This window comes from Zootoca vivipara, chromosome 2 (assembly GCF_963506605.1).
Source record: "Zootoca vivipara chromosome 2, rZooViv1.1, whole genome shotgun sequence".
Classification (NCBI taxonomy): domain Eukaryota; kingdom Metazoa; phylum Chordata; class Lepidosauria; order Squamata; family Lacertidae; genus Zootoca; species Zootoca vivipara.
The window spans coordinates 24,526,419-24,547,911 of NC_083277.1; the positions used below are offsets into that span (position 1 = coordinate 24,526,419).

At 43.0% G+C, this 21,493-nt stretch overlaps 1 protein-coding gene across 4 annotated transcripts in view; it reads left to right on the forward strand.

The window, feature by feature from the left end:
- The window catches only part of ATXN7 (ataxin 7), a 97,706-nt gene that overhangs the window by 16,198 nt on the left and 60,015 nt on the right, over positions 1-21,493 (forward strand). For 3 of the 4 annotated variants that reach the window (XM_035106748.2, XM_035106747.2, XM_035106749.2), the window contains 2 exons: positions 18,273-18,572; positions 19,870-19,938. In XM_035106748.2, coding sequence (XP_034962639.2) covers positions 18,284-18,572; positions 19,870-19,938 — 358 coding nt within the window. In that variant the 5' untranslated portion in view covers positions 18,273-18,283. Of the gene's footprint in view, positions 1-9,804; positions 17,580-18,272; positions 18,573-19,869; positions 19,939-21,493 lie in introns of those variants that run through there. The other variant, XM_035106750.2, reaches the window with a different exon arrangement.

Here is a 21,493-nt window from a genome sequence, read left to right on the forward strand (position 1 = left end):
GCTAGACTGACTTCAATCTTGGTTGGTCTATAGTTTTTTGTTTGTTTGTTTTAAAAAGAATGCCAGGGCCTCTGTGCTTCACCAACATTTGTTGTTGTTGTTGTTGTTGTTGTTTTAGATCAGGGGTGTCAAACTCAAATTCATCGGGGGCCGCATCAGCAGTTTGGTCACCCTCAAAGGGCCGGTTGTATCTGTAGGACTATGTGTCCACTCTTTATTATCATAAATTATTGTCACTGCATGCAATTATTACTGTTTTTTGTAATAATGTAAATAATAACTAGCTCTGAAAGCAGAAACATAGTCAGAATAATGGCAAGTAGATATTCAAATGTACAATTATTGTACAATTTATTGAAAAATGATTTTTGGTAACTGCACTGGGTGGTGGAGGCTCGCTAGGGTTTCATGCAGGACCTTGCAGAGTACCTGGAGATGCTGGGGTCCTTCTGCATGCAGGACAGATGTTCTGCCAGTGAGCCACCACCCTTCACCAAAGGGACTGGCTGAGGTTGACTCACTGGAGCTGCTCTCCTGGTTCCAGGGTTTAAGGGCCAGAAGTATAAAGCAGCATCCTATGTTTCTGAGGAGAGGGAGAGGGAGGGGAGGGGAGGAAGGAAGGAAGGAAGGAAGAAAAGAGGGAGTGGGAGGGAGAGAGGAAGGAAGGAAAGAGGGGAGAGAAAGAAGAGTAGGAAATAAGGAAGGGAATAAAGAAGAAAAGAAAAAGAAAGAGGGAGAGAAGACGGAAAGGGAGAAAGAAGGAAGGAAGTAGAGGGAAAGAAAGAATAAGAATGAGGGAGAGGAAGAAAGATGGGAAGGACGGAAGGAAGAAAGGAAGAAAGAAAAGAGGGAGCAGGAGGGAGAGAGGAAGGAAAGAGGTGAGAGAAAGAAGAGTAGGAAAGAAGGAATAAAGAAGGAAGGAAAAAGAAAGAGGGAGAGAAGACAGAGATAAAGAAGGAAGGAAGGAGAGGGAAAGAAAGAATAAGAACGAGAGAGAGGAAGAAAGAAAGGGAAGGGGGGGGTCGCTGCCTTGATTCAGCGCCAGAAAAGAGCGCGAAGGGACCCAGGGGCAAAAAGCATTTCCTGTGCAGCGTGAGGCAGCGGGTGTCCGTTTTAGGAGAAGTGCGTAAAGCCTCAGAGTTGCACGTTTGTGAGGCTGAGCCGCTGCTGAGCTCACGTTCATGAGGCTGAGCCGCGGCAGGAGGAGGAGGAGGTGAGGCAAGAGGAGGCGGCGGAGGCGGCTTGCCGGGTCGGTGAGTCCTGAGCCTCTGGGACGCAGCAGTGCTCTGTAGCACTTTGAATCCTCCTCCTCCACGCGGCGCTGCTGGGTGCTTTGTCTGTGCTTCAGCAGCAGCAGCCGTTTCCAGGCGCCGAGCCGTGGCAGGAGGAGGAGGATTCAAAGTGCTACAGAGCACTGCTGCGTCCCAGAGGCTCGGAACTCTCCGTGTGGTGCTGCCGGGCATTGACCCAGCAAGCTGCCTCCTCCTTCTCCTGCTGTGGCTCGGGGCGCTCCACGCAGCGCTTCTCTGGCCGCCTTTCTACCCCCCCCCCGGTCCCAGCTGTTTGTCGGCGCTTTGCTTCAGCAGCAAGGTCCCGCTGCTGGGTCCCGCTGGCTGGGGCGCTCGGCGGGCCACATGATGAGGTCTGGCGGGCCGGATTAGGCCCCCGGGCCTTGTGTTTGACACCTGTGTTTTAGATTAACAAAGCAAGAGTATATACTTTATCTTTTAACAGTTCCATAAATCAGATCAAGACTTTCCTTCTCTAGCATGGTTTACAAGATCCCTAGCAAACTTGCAACCAGCCAGCATTCTGTGAAAGTGATCCAGTGGTCCACTGGTATACCATGGCCAACCTTCTAACCCCCCTGTGCTTATAGGAACAAAAGGATCACATTTCTGTTATATTATATAGTATTTGGGTTCTCGCAGCAGCACTAGGCATGTTCAGCTGGTGTTTTCAGAATTTTTATGTGTATGGATGTGTGTTTAAAGAAATACGAACAGCACCATAACCCTTTGGTTTCAAGTAATACAGATGTAACTCTGTTTCTGGGATCCTAGCATTTGCTTTACAATTTTATGTTGCTGGTTAAATGCATTACTTCCCCCAGCAAACACCTTCATAGCAATTGAGATTTCTCTGTAACACAGCTGAGCAGCTTGTGTTTGTCATAGCTTCTCCCTCCCTTTTTTTCTTTAAGTACAGTAGTGAATGGCATCTTCACCTTCTCCCTCATTATGCTTGGAATATAGAATATAGAATATGGAATATAGAAAGCTTGCTTATAGAAGGTTTGTTTGCCCACCTATCCCAGGATTGTCTGTCTGCTTGTGACTGTCAAGGATCTCAGGCATAGGTTGTTCATATCACTTGACACTTGAGACACCAGGAACTGAGACTGTGACATCCTATAAGAAAAAATGAGCTATAACATATCTCCTAAATTTGCAGGATCACCGCTAGTGTGAGCTAACCCTAAGAGGGAAACCATTGCCATCACTTATTAGAAATGATTGGCTAGACAAGCACTTACCACAATTTACATCTCCAAAACAAAACAAAACACAATGAGCTGTATGTGTTGTTCATCTGAACCACAAATATCTATTTAGTGTTATTATACAGTACAAAACACACACACACCACAGAGATACAAATATTACAGCAGCCCTGAATGAAGAATGGGCCCAGAATATGCTTCCTAAGCAAAACTGACAACTGGACAGAGTGTCCTTTCTGGTAGGAGGTGGGGAAACAAGTTATCTGCAGCTGATCAATCTTTGGTTTGTGATTGGACCTAGACTGGACTTCTCTCTGCTATGATGTTGCTAGTGGGAGCTGGGAAGTGGCCCACAGTTCTGTGTTGGGTGCATGGGACTGGGGTATGAGCCTCTTAATTTCTGCAGCCCCATGGATGTAAATTTGTTCATATTTTTAAACAACTTCCTATATTATAAGTGATTGTGTTCTTCTTTTATGCAAGGTACTTATGTCTTGTATTTTCATTTTACAAGTGGGACAGTGACACTAAAAGGCAATGACCAAAGATGTGCAGAGATTTGTACCTGGATTATGTGCTACACATTGACCACTGGGAGTTATATTACATAAATTTAAACAAAATCAGCACTTTGTTTAATTAGCAAGGGAGGGAATATGTCTTTCCTCAGGTGATAGAGTATGTTTCCTCTACTAGAGGGTAACATTGGAGAACATAATATTTTATTGTAATACGAAGCTTTTCTTGTGATAATATCACGTTACCGTTCCTTAAAGCATTTCTCTTAGTTTTATAGAATATATTCAGTTCTGTTGATTTATATATTCTTGCTTTTGCTTGATAGTTGTATAAAATGGAATTCAACACTTCTAATACTGGAGTCTTGATGTATAGAGCTTAGCTTATTTTAGTTGTGTTAATTTTGTTGTGATAACCAGCTTTATGTGCTTTTAAAAATAGACTGTTCTACCAAAAGCCTAAAGGTGTTGCTTTATGTAGCTGAACACATTTAAATGACAAAAGATAATATTGCAGAATGCTAGTCACACTACAACCTACCCCCACCCCTTTACAATATGTATTTTCATGAAGCTCAGGTAAAAAGCTACTTTGGAATTGTTGGATCAGGAGCAGTTTTATAAAATGAGCATATAAGATTTATATGCTCCTTTAAAAGTAGGAGCATATAAATACCAACCTCAGTTGAATGTTCCATGTTTTCTGTGTGGAGATACATATACAAAGTTTTGTAGAGAAATTGTACGAAGTGGCAATATAATAAAGTTCACTTAATAACTCTGTTCAGCAATAACAAGAAACCAGTTTCTAACTATAGAAACAAGTTTCTAACTATATAAATGAGCCTTCCCAAGGGACAGGCTCCCACACTCCTGTCCCCCTTTCTTACTCCTTTTCCATCATGCACCAAGTGAGGATATCAAAAGCTTTTCCTTCTGCTTTTAAACTAACCACAGTTGTCTGTGATGTGAACTGTGGTTTCTTTAAACTATAGCTAGTGAGTACAAGCCAGAATCCAATTGTGTCTTACAAAATGTATAGCTTCAGTTGTGGAGAAAAGTGTAATGGCATTGTTGAAATCTCATCTATTATAGATTAATAAATGTAGTACCAGGGTTTTGGGGTGGGTGGGTTGGTCTGACTCACCTCAGCTTTAAATGCAGCTGCCAGCCTCTTTTCCCTGGCTGCTTGATGAGGGGGTTAATATTTTAGATTAAGAGTCCCTAACCTGTAATCCTTCAGATGTTGTTGGACTTCCAACTCACATTATCCCTGACCAGTGGCCATGCAGGCTATCCAGCAGAATCTGGAGAGCCAAAGGGTTAGGCTCTCTTGTTTTATATTATCTAGGTGCTAAACTATTCAGTTGCTATCATTTAAGCAGCTTCTGCTCTGCATAAGATTTGAAATTCCAAATGAAACCCCAGACCCACAGGTTCCCCACCACTGATTCATGAGATAGAAATAAAATATCAGTAATGAAACAGGATGGCCATCATATAGCTATTGTAGCTTGTAGTATTTGTAAGAATTTTAACTTTCGCCCTTAAAGAAGGAAAAGAATTATGGGTATTATATTTAGGAGAGTTTTGGCAGTGTTGGTATTTAGAATGAGTTTTTCCAAGCTCTGTTTTGGCAGGTAAATCAGTTCTGTTTCTGTCTTGTAGATAAGAGCAGATTCTTTAGAAAGAGTGACTCACCAAAGGCTACCCATTGAACTTGTTATTCTTGTTCTTGTTTTAGATTTGTAATAAACCTCATTCCAGAAAATTAGGGCAGATAACAGTATGTTAAAATCTTATGGCAAGGCCAACCAGATAAAATAAAATTGACAACTTAATATTAAAACTTCATCTATATATCAGCTTAATTCCTACTACCCAGGCCTAGTTCAAGTAAAATATTTTATTGGAAGAGATGATTTAATTGGCTCCAGTATATTTTTGGAGGAAGGGGATTTTGCAGATGAGGGCAGCCTTGCTCTCCAAATGCATTGCATATAAAGTATTTTAAGATAATTGTCGGAGGGGGTTGTTGCAGGTACTCCCGAGTAAACATGCCCAGGTCTGTTCTGTCTTTAACAGTTTTATTGTACATAATATTTACAGTGCAGAGATAGCTGAAAACATGACATCCTAGTCACTCACAGAATCCGGCAATGGCGCCCTTCTGCTCCAGAGCCAGTATAATAGTTTGGGCACCCGGAAACACCGCTCTCTAACCTTGCATTTGGGCACGTTCCTCAATTCGGGCGCCGGAAGCAGCTGTGCCCCCTCTCCTACTTGTTGGCTGGAGTGGTGCAGGGGCTCTGATACATCGCTGAGCCGTGCCTCCTCCACTCCGTTCCCATCCTCATTTCCTCCCCCTGACCTGCTGCTGCTAAAATCGCTGGGCGAAGTGCTGGTCAGGATGATGGGGGGAGGCTCCCTGTAGGGAGGTCCCCTGACAATAATGATTGGTCTTGTCTCTTTAATGCCAATACAACTTTGCACTTTGGAGGCGGTTGGAGGATGGATGGCGGCTGACAGATTGAGGTTTAATCCTGACAAGACAGAAGTACTGTTTGTGGGGGACAGGAGGCGGGCAGGTGTGGAGGACTCCCTGGTCCTGAATGGGGAACTGTGCCCCTGAAGGACCAGGTGCGCAGCCTGGGAGTCATTTTGGACTCACAGCTGTCCATGGAGGCGCAGGTCAATTCTGTGTCCAGGGCAGCTGTCTATCAGCTCCATCTGGTACGCAGGCTGAGACCCTATCTGCCCGCAGACTATCTCGCCAGAGTGGTGCATGCTCTAGTTATCTCTCGCTTGGACTACTGCAATGCGCTCTACGTGAGGCTACCTTTGAAGGTGACTCGGAATCTACAACAAATCCAGAATGCGGCAGCTAGACTGGTGACTGGGAGCGGCCGCCGAGACCACATAACACCGGTCTTGAAAGATCTACATTGGCTCCCAGTACGTTTCCAAGCGCAGTTCAAAGTGTTGGTGCTGACCTTTAAAGCCCTAAATGGCCTCGGTCCAGCATACCTGAAGGAGCGTCTCCACCTCCATCGTTCTGCTCGGACACTGAGGTCCAGCACTGAGGGCCTTCTGGCGGTTCCCTCATTGCGAGAAGCCAAATTGCAGGGAACTAGACAGAGGGCCTTCTCGGTAGTGGCGCCCGCCCTGTGGAACGCCCTCCCATCAGATGTCAAAGAGAAAAACAACTACCAGACTTTTAGAAGACATCTGAAGGCAGCCCTGTTTAGGGAGGCTTTTAATGTTTAATAAATCACTGTGTTTTATTTTTCTGTTGGAAGCCACCCAGAGTGGCTGCGGAAACCCAGCCAGATGGGCAGGGTATCAATAATAAATTATTATTATTATTATTGCACCTACAATTCATTATAAAGTGGGGCAGAGCTGCCTATATGTACATATTCAGCTTTCCATGGATAGGCCTCTAGCTTAATAATTTTAAATCCCCAAAACTATTTTCAATAGTTTTATTAGGCAGGTAAAATGTTTTAAAAAGCAATCCTAACGAGTGATGCGGGCCATAAAATTTTCTCCTACAGAATTTCCCCCTGCAGATTTTTTCATTTCATTTCATAGGTTTATTAGTATCAATGAATGGATGATAATTACAAATATAATATTAGGGAGGCTTGATGGTGTCAAAGTTGTAATTAATGTTTTTCAATTGATTATTCTGACGAGTATGTGAGTCAGCTTTTTTGGATCATATTGGTGTATTAACAGCTTTCAGTGTCTTTGGTATTTTCGTCCTTGAAATTTAAATTACATGAATGAAGTACAAGCAGTGGTCTTCACTTTTGCTTTTACAGTATTCACATTAAAAATATCGTAGAATAGCATTTAAATCACATTAGGTGTGCTTCAATTTTATACTTCCAGTTGTTGTTGCTTAGTCGTTTAGTCGTGTCCGACTCTTCGTAACCCCATTGACCACAGCATGCCAGGCACTCCTGTCTTCCACTGCCTCCCGCAGTTTGGTCAAACTCATGTTCGTAGCTTCAAGAACACTGTCCAGCCATCTCGTCCTCTGTCGTCCCCTTCTCCTAGTGCCCTCCATCTTTAGTATACTAGTAATACTTCCAGTATTTTGGGTCAAAAACTTGTGGTGAACTGGGGCAAAAAACATGGCTCACTTTTATACCTTGGTTTGCTAAATACAGGTAAAATAAACATGCCAAATTAGATCACTCTCTAGGGCAGGCATCTCCAAACTGCGGCCCTCCAGATGTTTTCACCTACAACTCCCATGATCCCTAGCTAACAGGACCAGTGGTCAGGGAAAATGGGAATTGTAGTCCAAAACATCTGGAGGGCTGAGGTTTGGGGGTGCCTGCTCTAGGGTATCCAGAACTTTTCTGATGCAAATTTGCCTGGAAAATCCACATCACTAATCCTAACCCCCTAATAGTTGCTGCTAGAACAGGTTGGGATATAGTAACAGTTGCAGAAACCATAGCAGATTGCATGCAACCACCAGTTGCTGGTATAGGGCCCTAAAACAGGGTGCCTGGGGGCAGGACACCCCCTGCCCAGGATCCATTGGATCCTAAGCCACTCAGTTCCTCTTCAAGGGACCTGGTTTGGATACCTCAGCTGTGCCACCTTGGAGTTGGTGCAGCAAAATAAAAAAACACTGCCTTCTGCTCTGGCCACCACAAGTGGACAGAGCTTCAGATGCAGTGCCCAATCTCCTAATCTGCTCCAACCCCACTGTTCCTGGCCAGGGAGTTAGGATTTCACTTTTTATCTTGGATGCCTTTATTTTATTCTGGAAGTTAATTTTTTGATTTTTATTCCACACTGTCCCAAATCCTCAAGTGGATCATAATATTTTAACAAAATCTAAGTAACCTGACTTCTTAAGGTTCTTCTTTAGAGCTCTCTGTCTGCTGTGGGATGGAAGTTCACAGGCTCCCTGGCTATTTCCACACCTGTGGCAGCTTTAGTAGATTATTGCCTTAGAATTTGACACAGTGGTAGAACTGATTGCCCATCAAAATAATTAAGTATCCCTTTCTCCCCAGTGTTAGCTTAAATGCACCTCTTAAAAGGCAATTTAGATGAGATCAAACAAATCTTTATGGAATATACTCAGGCCCTCAAGTAAGAAAGAGTTCTACAGTAGCAGAATTACTTACCAAGAATGTTTAAGAGATTGTTGTGGGACATGGGAAGGAAATAGTTTTTTATTTTCTATTTATTTAAATGTTTGTCCCAACCTTTTAGTTATGATTTCAATGGAGTTCCTAGGTTGTCTTGAATGTAGGTACTGCACTGATACTGCAGGTGTGCTCACATACCTGCCTAGATTTAGAAATAGAATTACATCAGCTACTTTTACACACCATTCTCTTGGCTTAACGTGTTGTGAATGGTGAATTTAATTGTTATATGATTTCATACCACAAGGAGAGGTGGAAATACAGTACCAGCTTTTGAATGCTTGTGAAATATATCCCCAAATACTCATTTGAATCTTGAATTTTCAAGCATAGTCATGTAGAATGCATTGCTGTAGTCTTGAACTTAGTCTAAGAGATACATTTGTGTGAACATTTCTGCTCCCCAAATACTTTTGTACAGTAGCTTGTATCAAGATTTGTTAACCGGGAGCCGTAGCCCACAATAGGAAGCCAATATTTGTACTCATGTACTTTGCACCATTGTCATGACAGTGAGCAAAGAGTAGTTTGTAAATGAGTCATGAAAAACAGTGAACTAAAAGCTCTAGGCCAGGGGTTCCCAACAAAATTTTCTCGAGGACCCCTCATCGAGCCACTATTGTGACAAGGACCCCCATTAATTCCTAATCCTAAGATTAAAAAGTGAGAGCCAAATTAAGAGTCTTTTTATATTTTATATTTATACGTTTTTTACAGTTACAACAGAGTACTCCATCAGTATACAGTTAGTTTTACTTTTCAGTTCTTATTGAGATAAGTTAAATCTGTCCTTTGAGTCCATTATTTCTGAAATATTAGGTTCCAAACTTGAAACTTTCACTCTGAAATCTGACCGCATGTCGAGCCGATTCCTATATTTGTTTTTCATGAAACACATGGAAGAAAATGCTTGCTTTGTTTACAAACACTACTGTTTTGCAAAGAGGCAGCGCGCGCCAGGGAGGAGGGAGGGGAATGGAGAAGACAGGGTACCTGCGCAGTAGCGCACAAATGAAGCCGACGCGCGCAAAGCATCTTGGGGAGGTGAGCGTTAGTAGAATGCGTGCACTGCCTCTTTGCAAAACAGTAGTGTTTGTAAAGCGCCACCTAACGGCATACAGCAGAACTACTGCCTCTATCTAATTCTAGTTTTGCGCTAGACTCTGCTCATGCAGGAAGCGGCCAAAACAAAAAATCTGTTATCATACGAAATATATTTAATATATTTTTTATTTTAATAGCATCTTGCGGACCCCTCTGGCATAGCTCGCGGACCCCTGGGGGTCCCCGGACCACCTGTTGGGAACCACTGCTCTAGGCGATCCTTCTTCCTGGAGCTTCTCTCGGATTTTTCTTTGAAACAGAAACTTGGACTCCTGACAGACATATTTGATTCAAGAAGTTGGTGTGCTTCCTTCTGTTGGGTTTCTGATTTAATCACTTTCATTTTGGGGAAGCTTCTCAACAAAACAAAAAAGAATTGATAGCATGTGTATATCCAGATAGCACTATAATGGGGATGAAGAACCTGTGGCCCTCCAAATGTTGTTGGACTTCGGCTCCCATCAGCCTCAGTCTTCATGACTAGTTGTAGCCCAACAACATCTGGAGGGGTCACAGTTTCCCCACCCCTGCTCTGTAACCTTAAAGGATATTTGGAAGGCCTATTCTGTTATGCTTTTGGTTCTCCTTCCCTTCTCCTCAGGCAGGTCTGTTTCCATACATTGCTTTTTCTTCAAGTTGCTGAACATTGCACACACCCCTCCCCGACTGGTTCTTTGCAGGCATGTCAAATTCCCTATCTTACAAGTAGGTTTCTCAGGTGCTGTCTGTGTATTTATAATCTTTATTTTTCTACCATTTGTTTTAGTACTCCCCCAAACTATATCAGAGAACTTTTTAAAATAAAATTTGATTGATTTAAGAGAGAACCATTCTCTCTTTCATTAACTTCTTTTTTCTTGTACTATACAGTATAACATGTGAAATTGGCTCCCCCACTAGCAACCCCGCAAAAAGAAAAAGAAAAATCAGTTTCTGAACTGACTTTATTATTCCTAGTTTGACTTGACAGTTTGTAATCTTGTCCATTGAAGTGATGAATTGATCTTTCTGATGCCACTCTTCTCTTTCTACTGGAATACTGATGGATTCATGGCATGTCGAAAGAATGTTTCAGTAGTAGAAAAGTATATCACGAGCCAGCCTAAGGTGACATCTTAACATGCAAAATAACTGCCAGAAGTGGACAACAAATTTAAGCATGCTCGCACGCTCAATCTCTCACACACGCATGGACACACACACACACACCAGCTTTAGTAGTAATGATGCTACATAAGCCATAGAGCAGTAACTGAACAGTATTGCGGCAGTATTGCGGCAGTTCAGAATCACCATCTTTAGGCCCCTTTCCTTATATATTTCAGTTGTAGAGTCAAATAATAATGATTAAATGGGCCTCAAGTGGACTCTGAAAATAGTATTATTCCATTGGACTTTTATTTTTACCTAGGGCCTCAACTGATTCACAGTGTAATCCAGCAGATGCCTTTCTGAGTTCAGTAGGATTTACTTCTAGATGTAAATGGGTGTAGGATTGCAGCCCTACTCTTCTAATTCTATTGCTGTTTGTTTTTATTGTACCTCTTTCAAGCTTCCTTGAGTTAACATGTGCCTAGAAAACCAGGATACAAATTTTCTCTTTTTAAAAAACAAAAAAACCTGTTGATTTGGTATGATGGAGCACAAGCTAGTTTCATTTCATGTTGTAGTAACTAATGCAATCATTATGTTACACTTGCCGCATCTGTCTATTTTGATGTTTGCTTTCTTTTCTCTTTTGCTTACACCTCGTTTTCACAACAAAGAATGGTGTTATGACACAACAGGGCTTGAAAATTCTACTTAAGCATTAATTGAAAAAAAACCCCAACCCAACGACTTCATTTAGCATGAGTCCAAGTATGGAAGTACTCCGACTTCCTTCATTCCACCAAAAATGCCTAGTTACATTTCTATCAGCATTACATGTACAACTTGTTAGTTTCTCAAATCTGATTTTCACAGAGCACTTATATGAGCAGTAATTGCTCACTGGATTTCCACAGGCATTTTCACGAGGACAAGCCCTTTCTAATGACTTTGATTAGTTGTGATAAAGAAGAGCAGATAGCTATGCTCTAATAATTAAGTCTTAAGGCGTCATTTCCTCATGAACAGGCCTGTGACTGATTGGCAGATTCTGAAAGCCTGTCCTGCTATATACCTTGACACAGCAAATAACCCTCATCTGGAAGTTCAAAAATATGTGAGAGCTTGTCATTCTTTACAGGTGAAATATGTTTATTACAGCCGTAGTTCTGAAAGTAGGAGGTGTAGTAGCTGTCTTGAGCCCTCCCATCCTCTTGATTGATTGCATTTTATCTAAAATTTATAGCCTACTCAGGGACTCAAAATGGTCTACTTACACTTTTACAGTTCACATTAAGAAACAAATGAGATTCTGGAAGGACTTACTTTCTACCTAAGGATCCAAAATGATGGCTGCCCTTGGTATTCTGATTTCCACTGATTCTCCCACATGTCTTCTGGATTTGAGTGAGGGCCTGGGTTGGTTTTCCCCCAGGCTTTGTAAACACTTTGAAGCAATGATGTGGAGACTTGCTGTTTCTTAGTGTTGCAAAAGCCTGGTGAAAAGTGGAACAAAACTTCTGGCTTTCCCATCTCTGATAAAGCAAAAGACACTGCCTCCGCGCCCCCCACAAGTTCTCTGCTACATGCAAAAACTTTTGGATAAGTGAAGGGTTCTCTCATCTTGTACTGGACATCCAGGGGCAAAGGTTGCCAGAAATAGGCTGGCCACTTGCATTTGTGCAATTCCTATGTACATGTATCTGAGAACGTTACTTGTCTTCAACCCAGTATAATATTTTATTCAATTTTGACAAGAAATGAAAGTCTGTGTGGTCCAAGGGTGCAGAATGTTGTTGTTATTCATTTATTACCTGCCCTTCTCCCTGAGGTCTCAAGGCAGGTTACAGCACAGCAATTTAAAATACAAAACTAAAGGCAATTTAAAACAACTCACAGTCACAAAAATAAGGCAGGACCATAAAATATACATTGCAAGTGTCAAAGGCTAGGGGGGAAAGGTGGTCTTTAATAGATACTTAGACACACTAGGCTTTTAAATACTATTTGAGTCCCTTTCTAAGTTATGTCTATCACCTTTTCATTCTTGCTACAGGTAAGGTAAGCTATTCTGCAAATATTAGAGTTGTAAGAGGAAAGTACCCTGCCCTGTTCATGACCATGTAATTGTCCCTAGTTTCTCTCCAAATGATGTTTTACATAGTTTGTGCAACAGGCAGCTGTGAAGTCAGGGTGGGATATATACAACTGTGCTCTGCTGTTTGTTGAAGGCTCCCCCTGCTGCCTCATTTCCTGCAGGAGTATCCCATGAGCAGAATTCCACTCATGGTTAGTCTGGATTCAACCCAGTATTTTATTTGGGGGCGGAGCTGTAGAACAGTTTATTTAGTATGTTAGGCACATTTTCTTATTCATGACCAAAAGCAGACCAAATCCAAGGGACGTGTATAACAACCAGTATTCACCTAAGCAACAAGATGAACATCAGCATTGGGAAATATGTTCCTTACTTGCATAGAAAATGTTTCCATAATATGTTGTTGTTTATTAAATTTGTATACGCCTTTCATCCAAAGGTCCCAGGGCAGTTCACAACAGAAAAATACAAAATAACAATACAAAATACATAATAAAACAAAAAGAAACCAATAACCCGCTTCCCACAAACACATTTTAAAAAGCCATAGACTGTTAATCAGCCAAACACCTTGTTGAAGAGAAACATTTTCGCCCAGCACCTAAAGGTGTATAATGAAGGTGCCAGGAAAGCTTCCCTGGGGAGAGCATTTCACAAATGGGGACCCACCACAGAAAAGGCCCATCCTTGTGTTGCCATCCCCTGAACTTCTAGTGGGGGAGGGACACGAAGAAGGACCTCAGATGATAATTGCAGAGTCTGAGTTGGTTCATATGGGGAGAGAAATTAAGTGGGCTCTTTCATTTCCTGCCCCCCAACACTCAGCATTCTGTGGCGACTTACACTCCGTGCTCATTGGATTGTTTTTGCGGCTCCCCCTCCTTCCTCAATATTTGTACTTTTACCAAACCTTCAAGTTGTTACAGGCCTGTAATGATACCTCCTTGCTTGTTTGTGGATGGCACTGTTTAGACTACATAAGTGTCAGTACACTTGCTTATAATTGAAAATTGCACTTTCTCCATCATTCTCTAACCACCCCATCTGCCCTGGTTCTCTTGATTGCATTAGCTGATCTGCTGTACAGTCAAACCTCTGCTCCCGAACAGTTCCGTTTTCAAACGATCCGGTTCTCAAACACCGAAAACCTGGGGGGGAAATGCTCCAGTTTTCAAACATTTTTCGGAAGCTGAAAAGCCTGATGCGGCTTCCGCTTGAGTGCAGGAAGTTCCTGCAGCCACTCGGAAGCTGCAATTTGGTTGTCGAGCATTTCAAAAGCTGAACAGGCTTCCGTAATGGATTATGTTCAGCAATCGAGGTTTGACTGTACTATCAAAATGGTACTAGACAGCCTTTGTCCAGTGGTTGAGTGTTAATAGGGACCTGAAACGCTTTAGAACCGGGGGGGGGGGGTAACCTGTGACCATTGAGAGGTTATGTTGAACTACTGTTCTCATCAGCTTCAGCAAAAATAGGCAATGGTCTGGGTTGATGAGAGTTGTAGTTCAGCATAACATCCAGCGGGCCAAAAGTTAGCCACCACTGCTTTAGAATTTGCTCGTGGAGCTTGAAATTCAGTGTTTGTTGAACTTGAGACATCTCATCATCCCATACACTAGTAACCTACACTGACTGTATGTGATTAGTGGGCTAATTAAGTTAATTAATTAATTAATTAATTAATTAATTAATTTAAGTTCTAACTTAAACCCAAACATTTAAAAGCTTTTGAGCCTATGATATTAATGAAAATACTGTATACCGTAGAATGGTGTATGGTTCTTCTTCAACAGCAGGTTGTTGTTGTTTTTTACAGGAGGTGATCAAAGACTCTGTAGGTGCCTCATCTGTATATACTCATATTCTATATACTTTGTAGTCATCACTGCTTGAAATAGCCTCCACAGTGATTATTCCACGCGGTGACTACTCCACACAGCAACCTCAATGTGTGGAGCAGTTTTGCTATGTGGATTGCTCCATTCAGTTGAAGCTCCTGTAACATGTGGCTGTGGCATGGACATTCTCCATGCTATTGAGCCATCTATGTGGCAAACTGTCATAGTGTTCATACTTTATAAAACTTTTGTGTAGGTTTAGGTACATTTATCCTCATGATAACTAATAACTATATAGTCAGTTAGCTGTATTGCTATATTCTTGAAAATAGAAAAAATACATGACGGTTACTCTTTGAGATAATCTAGCATTATTTACCAGATAAACTTTGTTTCATATAATTAATAGTCAATAATTCTTCAGTAAGCACAGTATTCTGCCAACTGCCTCTTAAGACCATTTGGGGTGTGTAATAAGAAAAGCCTATCAGGTGCCAGTAGAAAAATTGGCAATGAATATCTTTCCTGTCTTGCCAAGGAGACATTCTCATGCTCCCAAGTGTAGATAAAACACTACTGGTAGAAAGAGCTGACATACAGCCTTTCATATCTTTTTTGCCAAAGATATATAGAAAAAATAATTTGTATTTTAGTGCCAGAGGTGCATTCCTCTGTATTTTTTTGTTTGACAGTAAGCCCCATTGAACACAGAGATAGTTTTCCAGTAAATACAGTATTTGGCTGTATGAGTTGTATCCAGCTACTCAGAGTAGACTCATTGAAATTAATGCATCTTAATGAGTTGTCGTCATCAATTTCAACATATCTACTCTTGAGTAGGATCTAGTCTGCCCCACTGAATTACTTCTGAGGACACCTGTGTAAGATTAATCTCCGTGGCTATGTGTTTAAAGGTAAAGGGTCCCCTGACCATTAGGTCTAGTCATGATTTACTCTGGGGTTGCGACGCTCATCTCACATTATTGGCCGAGGGAGCCGGCGTACAACTTCTGGGTCATGTGGCCAGCATGACAAAGCCGCTTCTGGCAAACCAGAGCAGCACACGGAAACGCTGTTTACCTTCCCGCTGTAGTGGTACCTATTTATCTACTTGCACTTTGATGTGCTTTTGAACTTCTAGGTTGGCAGGAGCTGGGACTGAGCCATGGGAGCTCACCCCGTCGCAGGGATTTGAACCGCCGACCTTCTGATCAGCAAGCCCTAGGCTCTGTGGTTTAACCCACAGCGCCACCTGCATCCCTTCGGCTATGTATTTACATAGACGTAAATTCTATAGAAATCAGAAATCACTTTCACAAATACACAGTTGAAGTGCATATTGATAATTACAAAGGGTATATAATGCTTATGACAATATATTACCACAGGGTGTGTTTGTGATTTGGGTGTATATAAGGCATGAATATGGTTTTGAAATACAGAGCATGTTGAATAAGCAGCACATATTGCTTGGTGTGCTAAATTTAAGCAATCTTGTTACAAAAAAGAGCATTTCAGCACATGCATTTTACATATGAGTATCTTATTGGTTCATGATGTGTGTTTTTTAGCACTCTCAGGATAGACCTAATTTTTTTTATAAAAAATGCCTACTATTTTCGAAAATGTAAGTGGGACCTGTAGTTTAGTTGTTGTTTAGTCATTTAGTCGTGTTCGACTCTTTGTGACCCTGTGGACCAGAGCATGCCAGGCACTCCTGTCTTCCACTCCCTCCTGCAGTTTGGTCAAACTCATGTTGGTAGCTTTGAGAACACTGTCCAACCATCTCGTTCTCTGTTGTCCCCTTCTCCTTGTGCCCTCAATCTTTCCCAGCATCAGGGTCTTTTCCAGGGAGTCTTCTCTTCTCATGATGTGGCCAAAGTATTGGAGTCTCAGCTTCAGGATCTGTCCTTCCAGTGAACACTCAGGGCTGATTTCCTTAAGAATGGATTGGTTTGATCTTGCAGTCTATGAGACTCTCAAGAGTCTCCTCCATCACCATAATTCAAAAGCATCAATTCTGAAGCCTGATCCACATCAAATGCTTCTGTTCAGTACTTCAGATAGCAAACCTCTAGGAGGTAATAAGCTTTTAAGCCAATTCCCTCCCACCCCCCAAGTAACACTCTTCTTGAACTGAACTCACCATGCTAGTATAGCTCTTGGAGACCACTAGATCTACATTAGAAGTTGGGGTTTTTTTTAGTACAGTATTTACTTTTTCACTTCTGCATGGCTAGGAAGTCCCCAAATAATTTAGAAACCACTACCGTATTTGTGGGTGGCCGTTTTATTTTTAAATAGTTATGTGCTCAGTCTGAGTATACTGCACTCTCAGTATGTATTGATGACATTTTTGAATGACTGAGTATTTATGTGCCTTGAGGTCTTTTATACCAAAGTATTTTGTGATCCACTGAAGTATTCTAAAATAAAATATTCTAAAGAAATTTGTGCAGATGCTGCAAAAATTAATATACATTCCAAAAGCTCCTATGAAGAAGACGGTTGCTGTAAAACCATTCTTGTCCTCACTGGAAGAAGTAAAACCTCTTGAATACTTGACGTAAGGAATAATATCACTAGATTTCACTTTGAGATTGAGAACAGTACACAATTGCGAAGTTGCAAGCACAGTTCCTCTGAGGACAATGAAAGGGTTAAGCAGGGGTCTGAATAATATTTCTTCCTGATCATCTTTTAAAGCGGTTAACCTTTTATTTTGAGAGAGAGATTCCCCCCACACACACCCTTTTGCTGGCGCTTCTTTTCTTTAACTTCCAAGCGTTGGAGGGGGTGGGTGGAGTAAGGGCGAGGAGGGGGGGAATTGGCAATCTCGGTCTTCATTCATGCTTTTGACAGATAATAAAGCCCCGCTCTGGGAGTACACGGCGACTCTTTCGACGAGGAAGTCGCCGTGCGCTGAATCCCATTGGTGCGCCGGAGCGAAGCGATTTAAATATTAAATGAGACCTTTTAAGGCAAGATCGGCGGATGACATTTGCGAGAGGAAGGTGTCCGCGACTGCGCTGGGGGCGGGAGATGAGTTACATAGATGGGGTTAGTTTCCTGCTTGTTTCCTACTCAGCCTCCGTTCCTGTGCTTGACGTTGAAAACTTTTAAGGTGGGAGGGAGCGAGGGAGGCGTCTGGCGTTAAGGTAGCCTCGAGAGGGACGGATTCCCGGCTCCTAAAAAGAAGAGTGCGGGGTTTGGCAGGGACAGGACGTGTGTGCCATGAGAGGAGATTTGGTGGGTTACGCGTTTGTGGAAGCGAGACTAAAATTGGGCGGTGCGGGGACGGGGAGTGGGGGAGAGCTGCCTCTGGGGCTTCCTGACTGTGTGGGAAAGGGCTCTTGTGCCTTTAAGAGCCTGCCTCTGCTTAAGGGGAAAGCGACGGGGCGGGGGCCCGACTGGGATATGCGCGGACCTTTGCGAGACTCCTAAAATTAACCGACTTCCTTTCGCTGAAGTTTCTGGAGTTCGTGGGGCCTCGCGGGAGAATCAAGTCAAGCTTTAGGCCGCTTCCATGGCGCCCTTGGAACCGGCGCCCTACGGGTCTCGCAGTGGGCTGCTGGAGGGAAGCGCCTCGCGATCCCGGCTGTAGCCTCTGGATCCCAGATGACGGCGATCGTGCTGGGTCGTCGCGCTTCCTCGCCTTTTCCATAATAGCTGCAGCGGGGGAAAGGGGGGAAAGAAAAGCCCACTGGTTCGCTTCCCCGGGCCGATGATTATTAACCTGCAGCGGCTTGGTCCGACGGGTTAATGGAAAACTGGAAACAAAGGCGTCGCGAGGCCTCTTGCTGGTGCCGCTTCTGCCCCTGCCAGCTTTGCGCCCATAGCGGCAGCCCCGGTTCTGCCTGGCGAGAGGGGAATTCTGCCGGAGCTTCCTTAAGCGGCGGCGCCACCTTAAAGAGCCTGATGACTTTTCTCGTTACATTGTAGCAGCGGAAAGAATGTCGGCGCGGGCCGTGGCTGACGTCAGAGGGGAGCAACGCAGAGCGGCGGCGGCGGCGGCCAGCAGGCAGCAGCGGCGGCCCCGGCACGGAGGCGGTGGCGGAGGAGGAGGAGGCGGAGGCGAGATCGGCCCCGGCCCCGTCAACACTACTGCCGCGAGCACGACCCCGGCCACCAGCGCGGCAATGGCGACGGTCGGGGAGCGCAAGTCCTTGCCCAGCCCGGAGGCGATGCTGGGGCAGCCCTGGAGCCATTGGGTCGATGCTGCTAAACTTCACGGGAACGACGGTGAGATGTGGATGGGGGGAGGGAAGGACAGGAGAGGGGTCCGGCCCGGCAGCCAAGGGGTTAACCCAGCTGGTCCCCGGGCGGGGGCGGTGCTCCAGCCTTCCTCTTGGTCCCGGAATCTGTCCCAGGCTCGGAGATAGGTGGGGAGTTGCGGTGATTGGCCAGGAAGATCCAGGTTTCACCCGGAGCCAACTCCACGCCCCTGCCGCTCTCCGAGGTTTATCTGCATGTGGGTAATCCTTAGTGTGCCTGTGACAGGTTGCTCTCCAATCCTTAGGTATAGGTATGCTTCCTCAACTGAGAGTAGATTTAGGGTATGTCCTGCTCCTTGTTTACCTGAGTAACCAAGAGAGCAGCTGCATGCTTCCAGATATTTTGTCTCTGCTAGGGCCATTCCTATGTTGCAGTTTTTGTTTACAGGTGCTTTGAGTTGGACACACAAAAGCCACATCAAGCAAAAGACTTTAATGTGTTCACCATTCTCTGTTAGGAAGGCATTATTCTGAATATTTAAAGTTGTTTAATATAATAACTGTACAGTTACAACATGTGCTCACTTGTGTGTTCCTACAAGTCATTCCCATGACCAATAAGGTATTTGGGGGACTGACTTACATTGTATGCCTGTGAATGAAAATTGTCACATGGGAAGTGTTTCCAAATAAAAGTATATGCAGGTGCATGCAACCCATGTATATATCAAATGATATGCATGGATCTTTTGCATTCAGCTTTTATGTTTAGTGACTTGCTGCAATGGTGACTTATATCTGATGGTGAGAAGTTAAGTACGGTGGTACCTCGGTTTATGAACTTAATCCGTTCCTGAAGTCCATTCTTAAACCGAGGTGCCCTTTCCTTAATGAGGCCTCCCGCTGCTGGTGCCCTTCCACCATTCGGCTTCTGTTCATAGACCAAGGTAAAGTTTGCTAACTGGAACACTACTTCTGGTTTTGCGGAATTTGTATACTGAATAGTTCGTAAACAGTGCTGTTCTTAAACAGAGGTACCACTGTATGTACTATGTTTAAGAAGGTGTCTGTGAATGGAGCTGTTTTTTCTACCTTTTGTTTTGTCTATCAAATGAATTCACCCCTTCTTAGCTACCTTGCTTATGTGAGATGAGGGGAAAGGATGTGTTGTATACTTTTGCAACGAATATATTTTATAGCTATCCTTGGAACAAATGTTTCGTATTAACATTGGCAAAAACAGTGTCTAGCATTTCATTTGCTCCATAGTCACCATTCCTCAAGGACTCCTTAAACTGAAGTTCTTATTTTTGTTTGTCACATAGGAGCAACCTTGGAAGAAAATTTCAAGGAATATGGGAAAAACCGAGAAGCGATGCGACTCTGTAGAGAAGGTGAGTCTGACGTGAAAAGGTCTTTCCGTTCATAGAATGGTCAGTGAAATGGGCAGATGTAGGGTCTTGCAAGCCAAATATGTTTTAAACCTGATATTAATATTTTGAGGTTATTGTAAGCTTGATCCAGTGGCTAGTTTTTGTATAAAACCATTATCATATTTTCCCATTATTTATTGGCTGTTTTGCTGATGCATATATGTTGAATTTGATAACATGGTCTCTCTTTCCCACCAGTTTAGCAATGCTTGTATCTCTCACTAAGTCATCAATATCATTAAGGATATTAGGATATCATTTAGGATATACTTAAGTCCAGGGTCACTTCCCCTCTGCTCAGTTTCATGATCGATTTTTCTAGGGCATGATTGTTGAGGGTATTATTAGAAATTTTACCTCTTCATCAAGGCCAGTATGTGCATTTACCCAGTTTATGACCTAGAGTTCACACATAACACTAAGCCAGTGTAATGTGTCTTAGTATGAACAAGCAGATGTGTGGGCTCCCAGGGAAAAGAGTGTGGCTGCTTTGTTCCCCTTCTAGACCTGATACTACTGTGCTGCTATCAGTCAAGTTGCAGTTCGGCTTAGTGTTATACCTGAACCTGGGCTTTGGGGTGGGAGCAGATTTAACCATGAGCAGTAAACCATAGAACAAACTTCGGCTGTAGCTCATGTTTTGTCAGGAGCGAGAGAAACCATGAGTCTAGGTTCAGTTGTAACACGAACCCAAACTGTGGCTTAACTTTACAGGAGCATGGCACAAACAGGATTGGAGCAGGAGCAAAATGGCCGCAATATTCTCTCTGAGAACCTTCATGCTTGGTTGTTGTTAAGCTATGGTTTGGCTCCGCATTGAATGCAAATCATGTCTTCATATGGGTAATTAATGTCAATCACAACTGTAGTAATATCTCCTTTGCTTGTTCCTGATTCAATTGTCCATCTTGAGACACTTAGTACTTTGATCAGGGTTACAGTTGTTGGTACATTTTGAGTACTAAAATATTTTTCGGACCTGTTAAGTAATTCTGTGGCGTGTTATGCTGGAAGGGCAATTGTGATTAGTTTCAGAAATGTTTTACTTTGCAAGGACCGCTTAGTCAGGAGTGCTAATTTAAAGAACACTAATTTTAAAAAAATATAAAGCATGTATTTAATCAATAAAGCTAGATTTAACTATCAGAAAACTCCTATCTCAGCTAAAAAAAACTTCACAAAATCAAGTTGGAATCTATACAAGGCCACTTAAATGAATCGGGGTGAGGGAGATGTGCAGCAGCAATACTTGGAGAACAAATTCAGTCTTCAAATCAACAGCACAAAAATTGCTACCGGTAGTCCATGTGCTATTGGTTCTCCAACCCACAACATATTGGGGAGAAAGGAGACAGAATAGACTAGAGAACTGTCCACCATCTAGCTCCCAGTGGTCCAGCTAAGCTGGCCTCTTCCTCCTCAAACTGCCAGTAAGAATTCTCAAAAACCTTCTTGCCCCAAGGGTATATTAATGTTTTGAATTAAAAAATGAAGTTAATATATTAATCATTGGGGA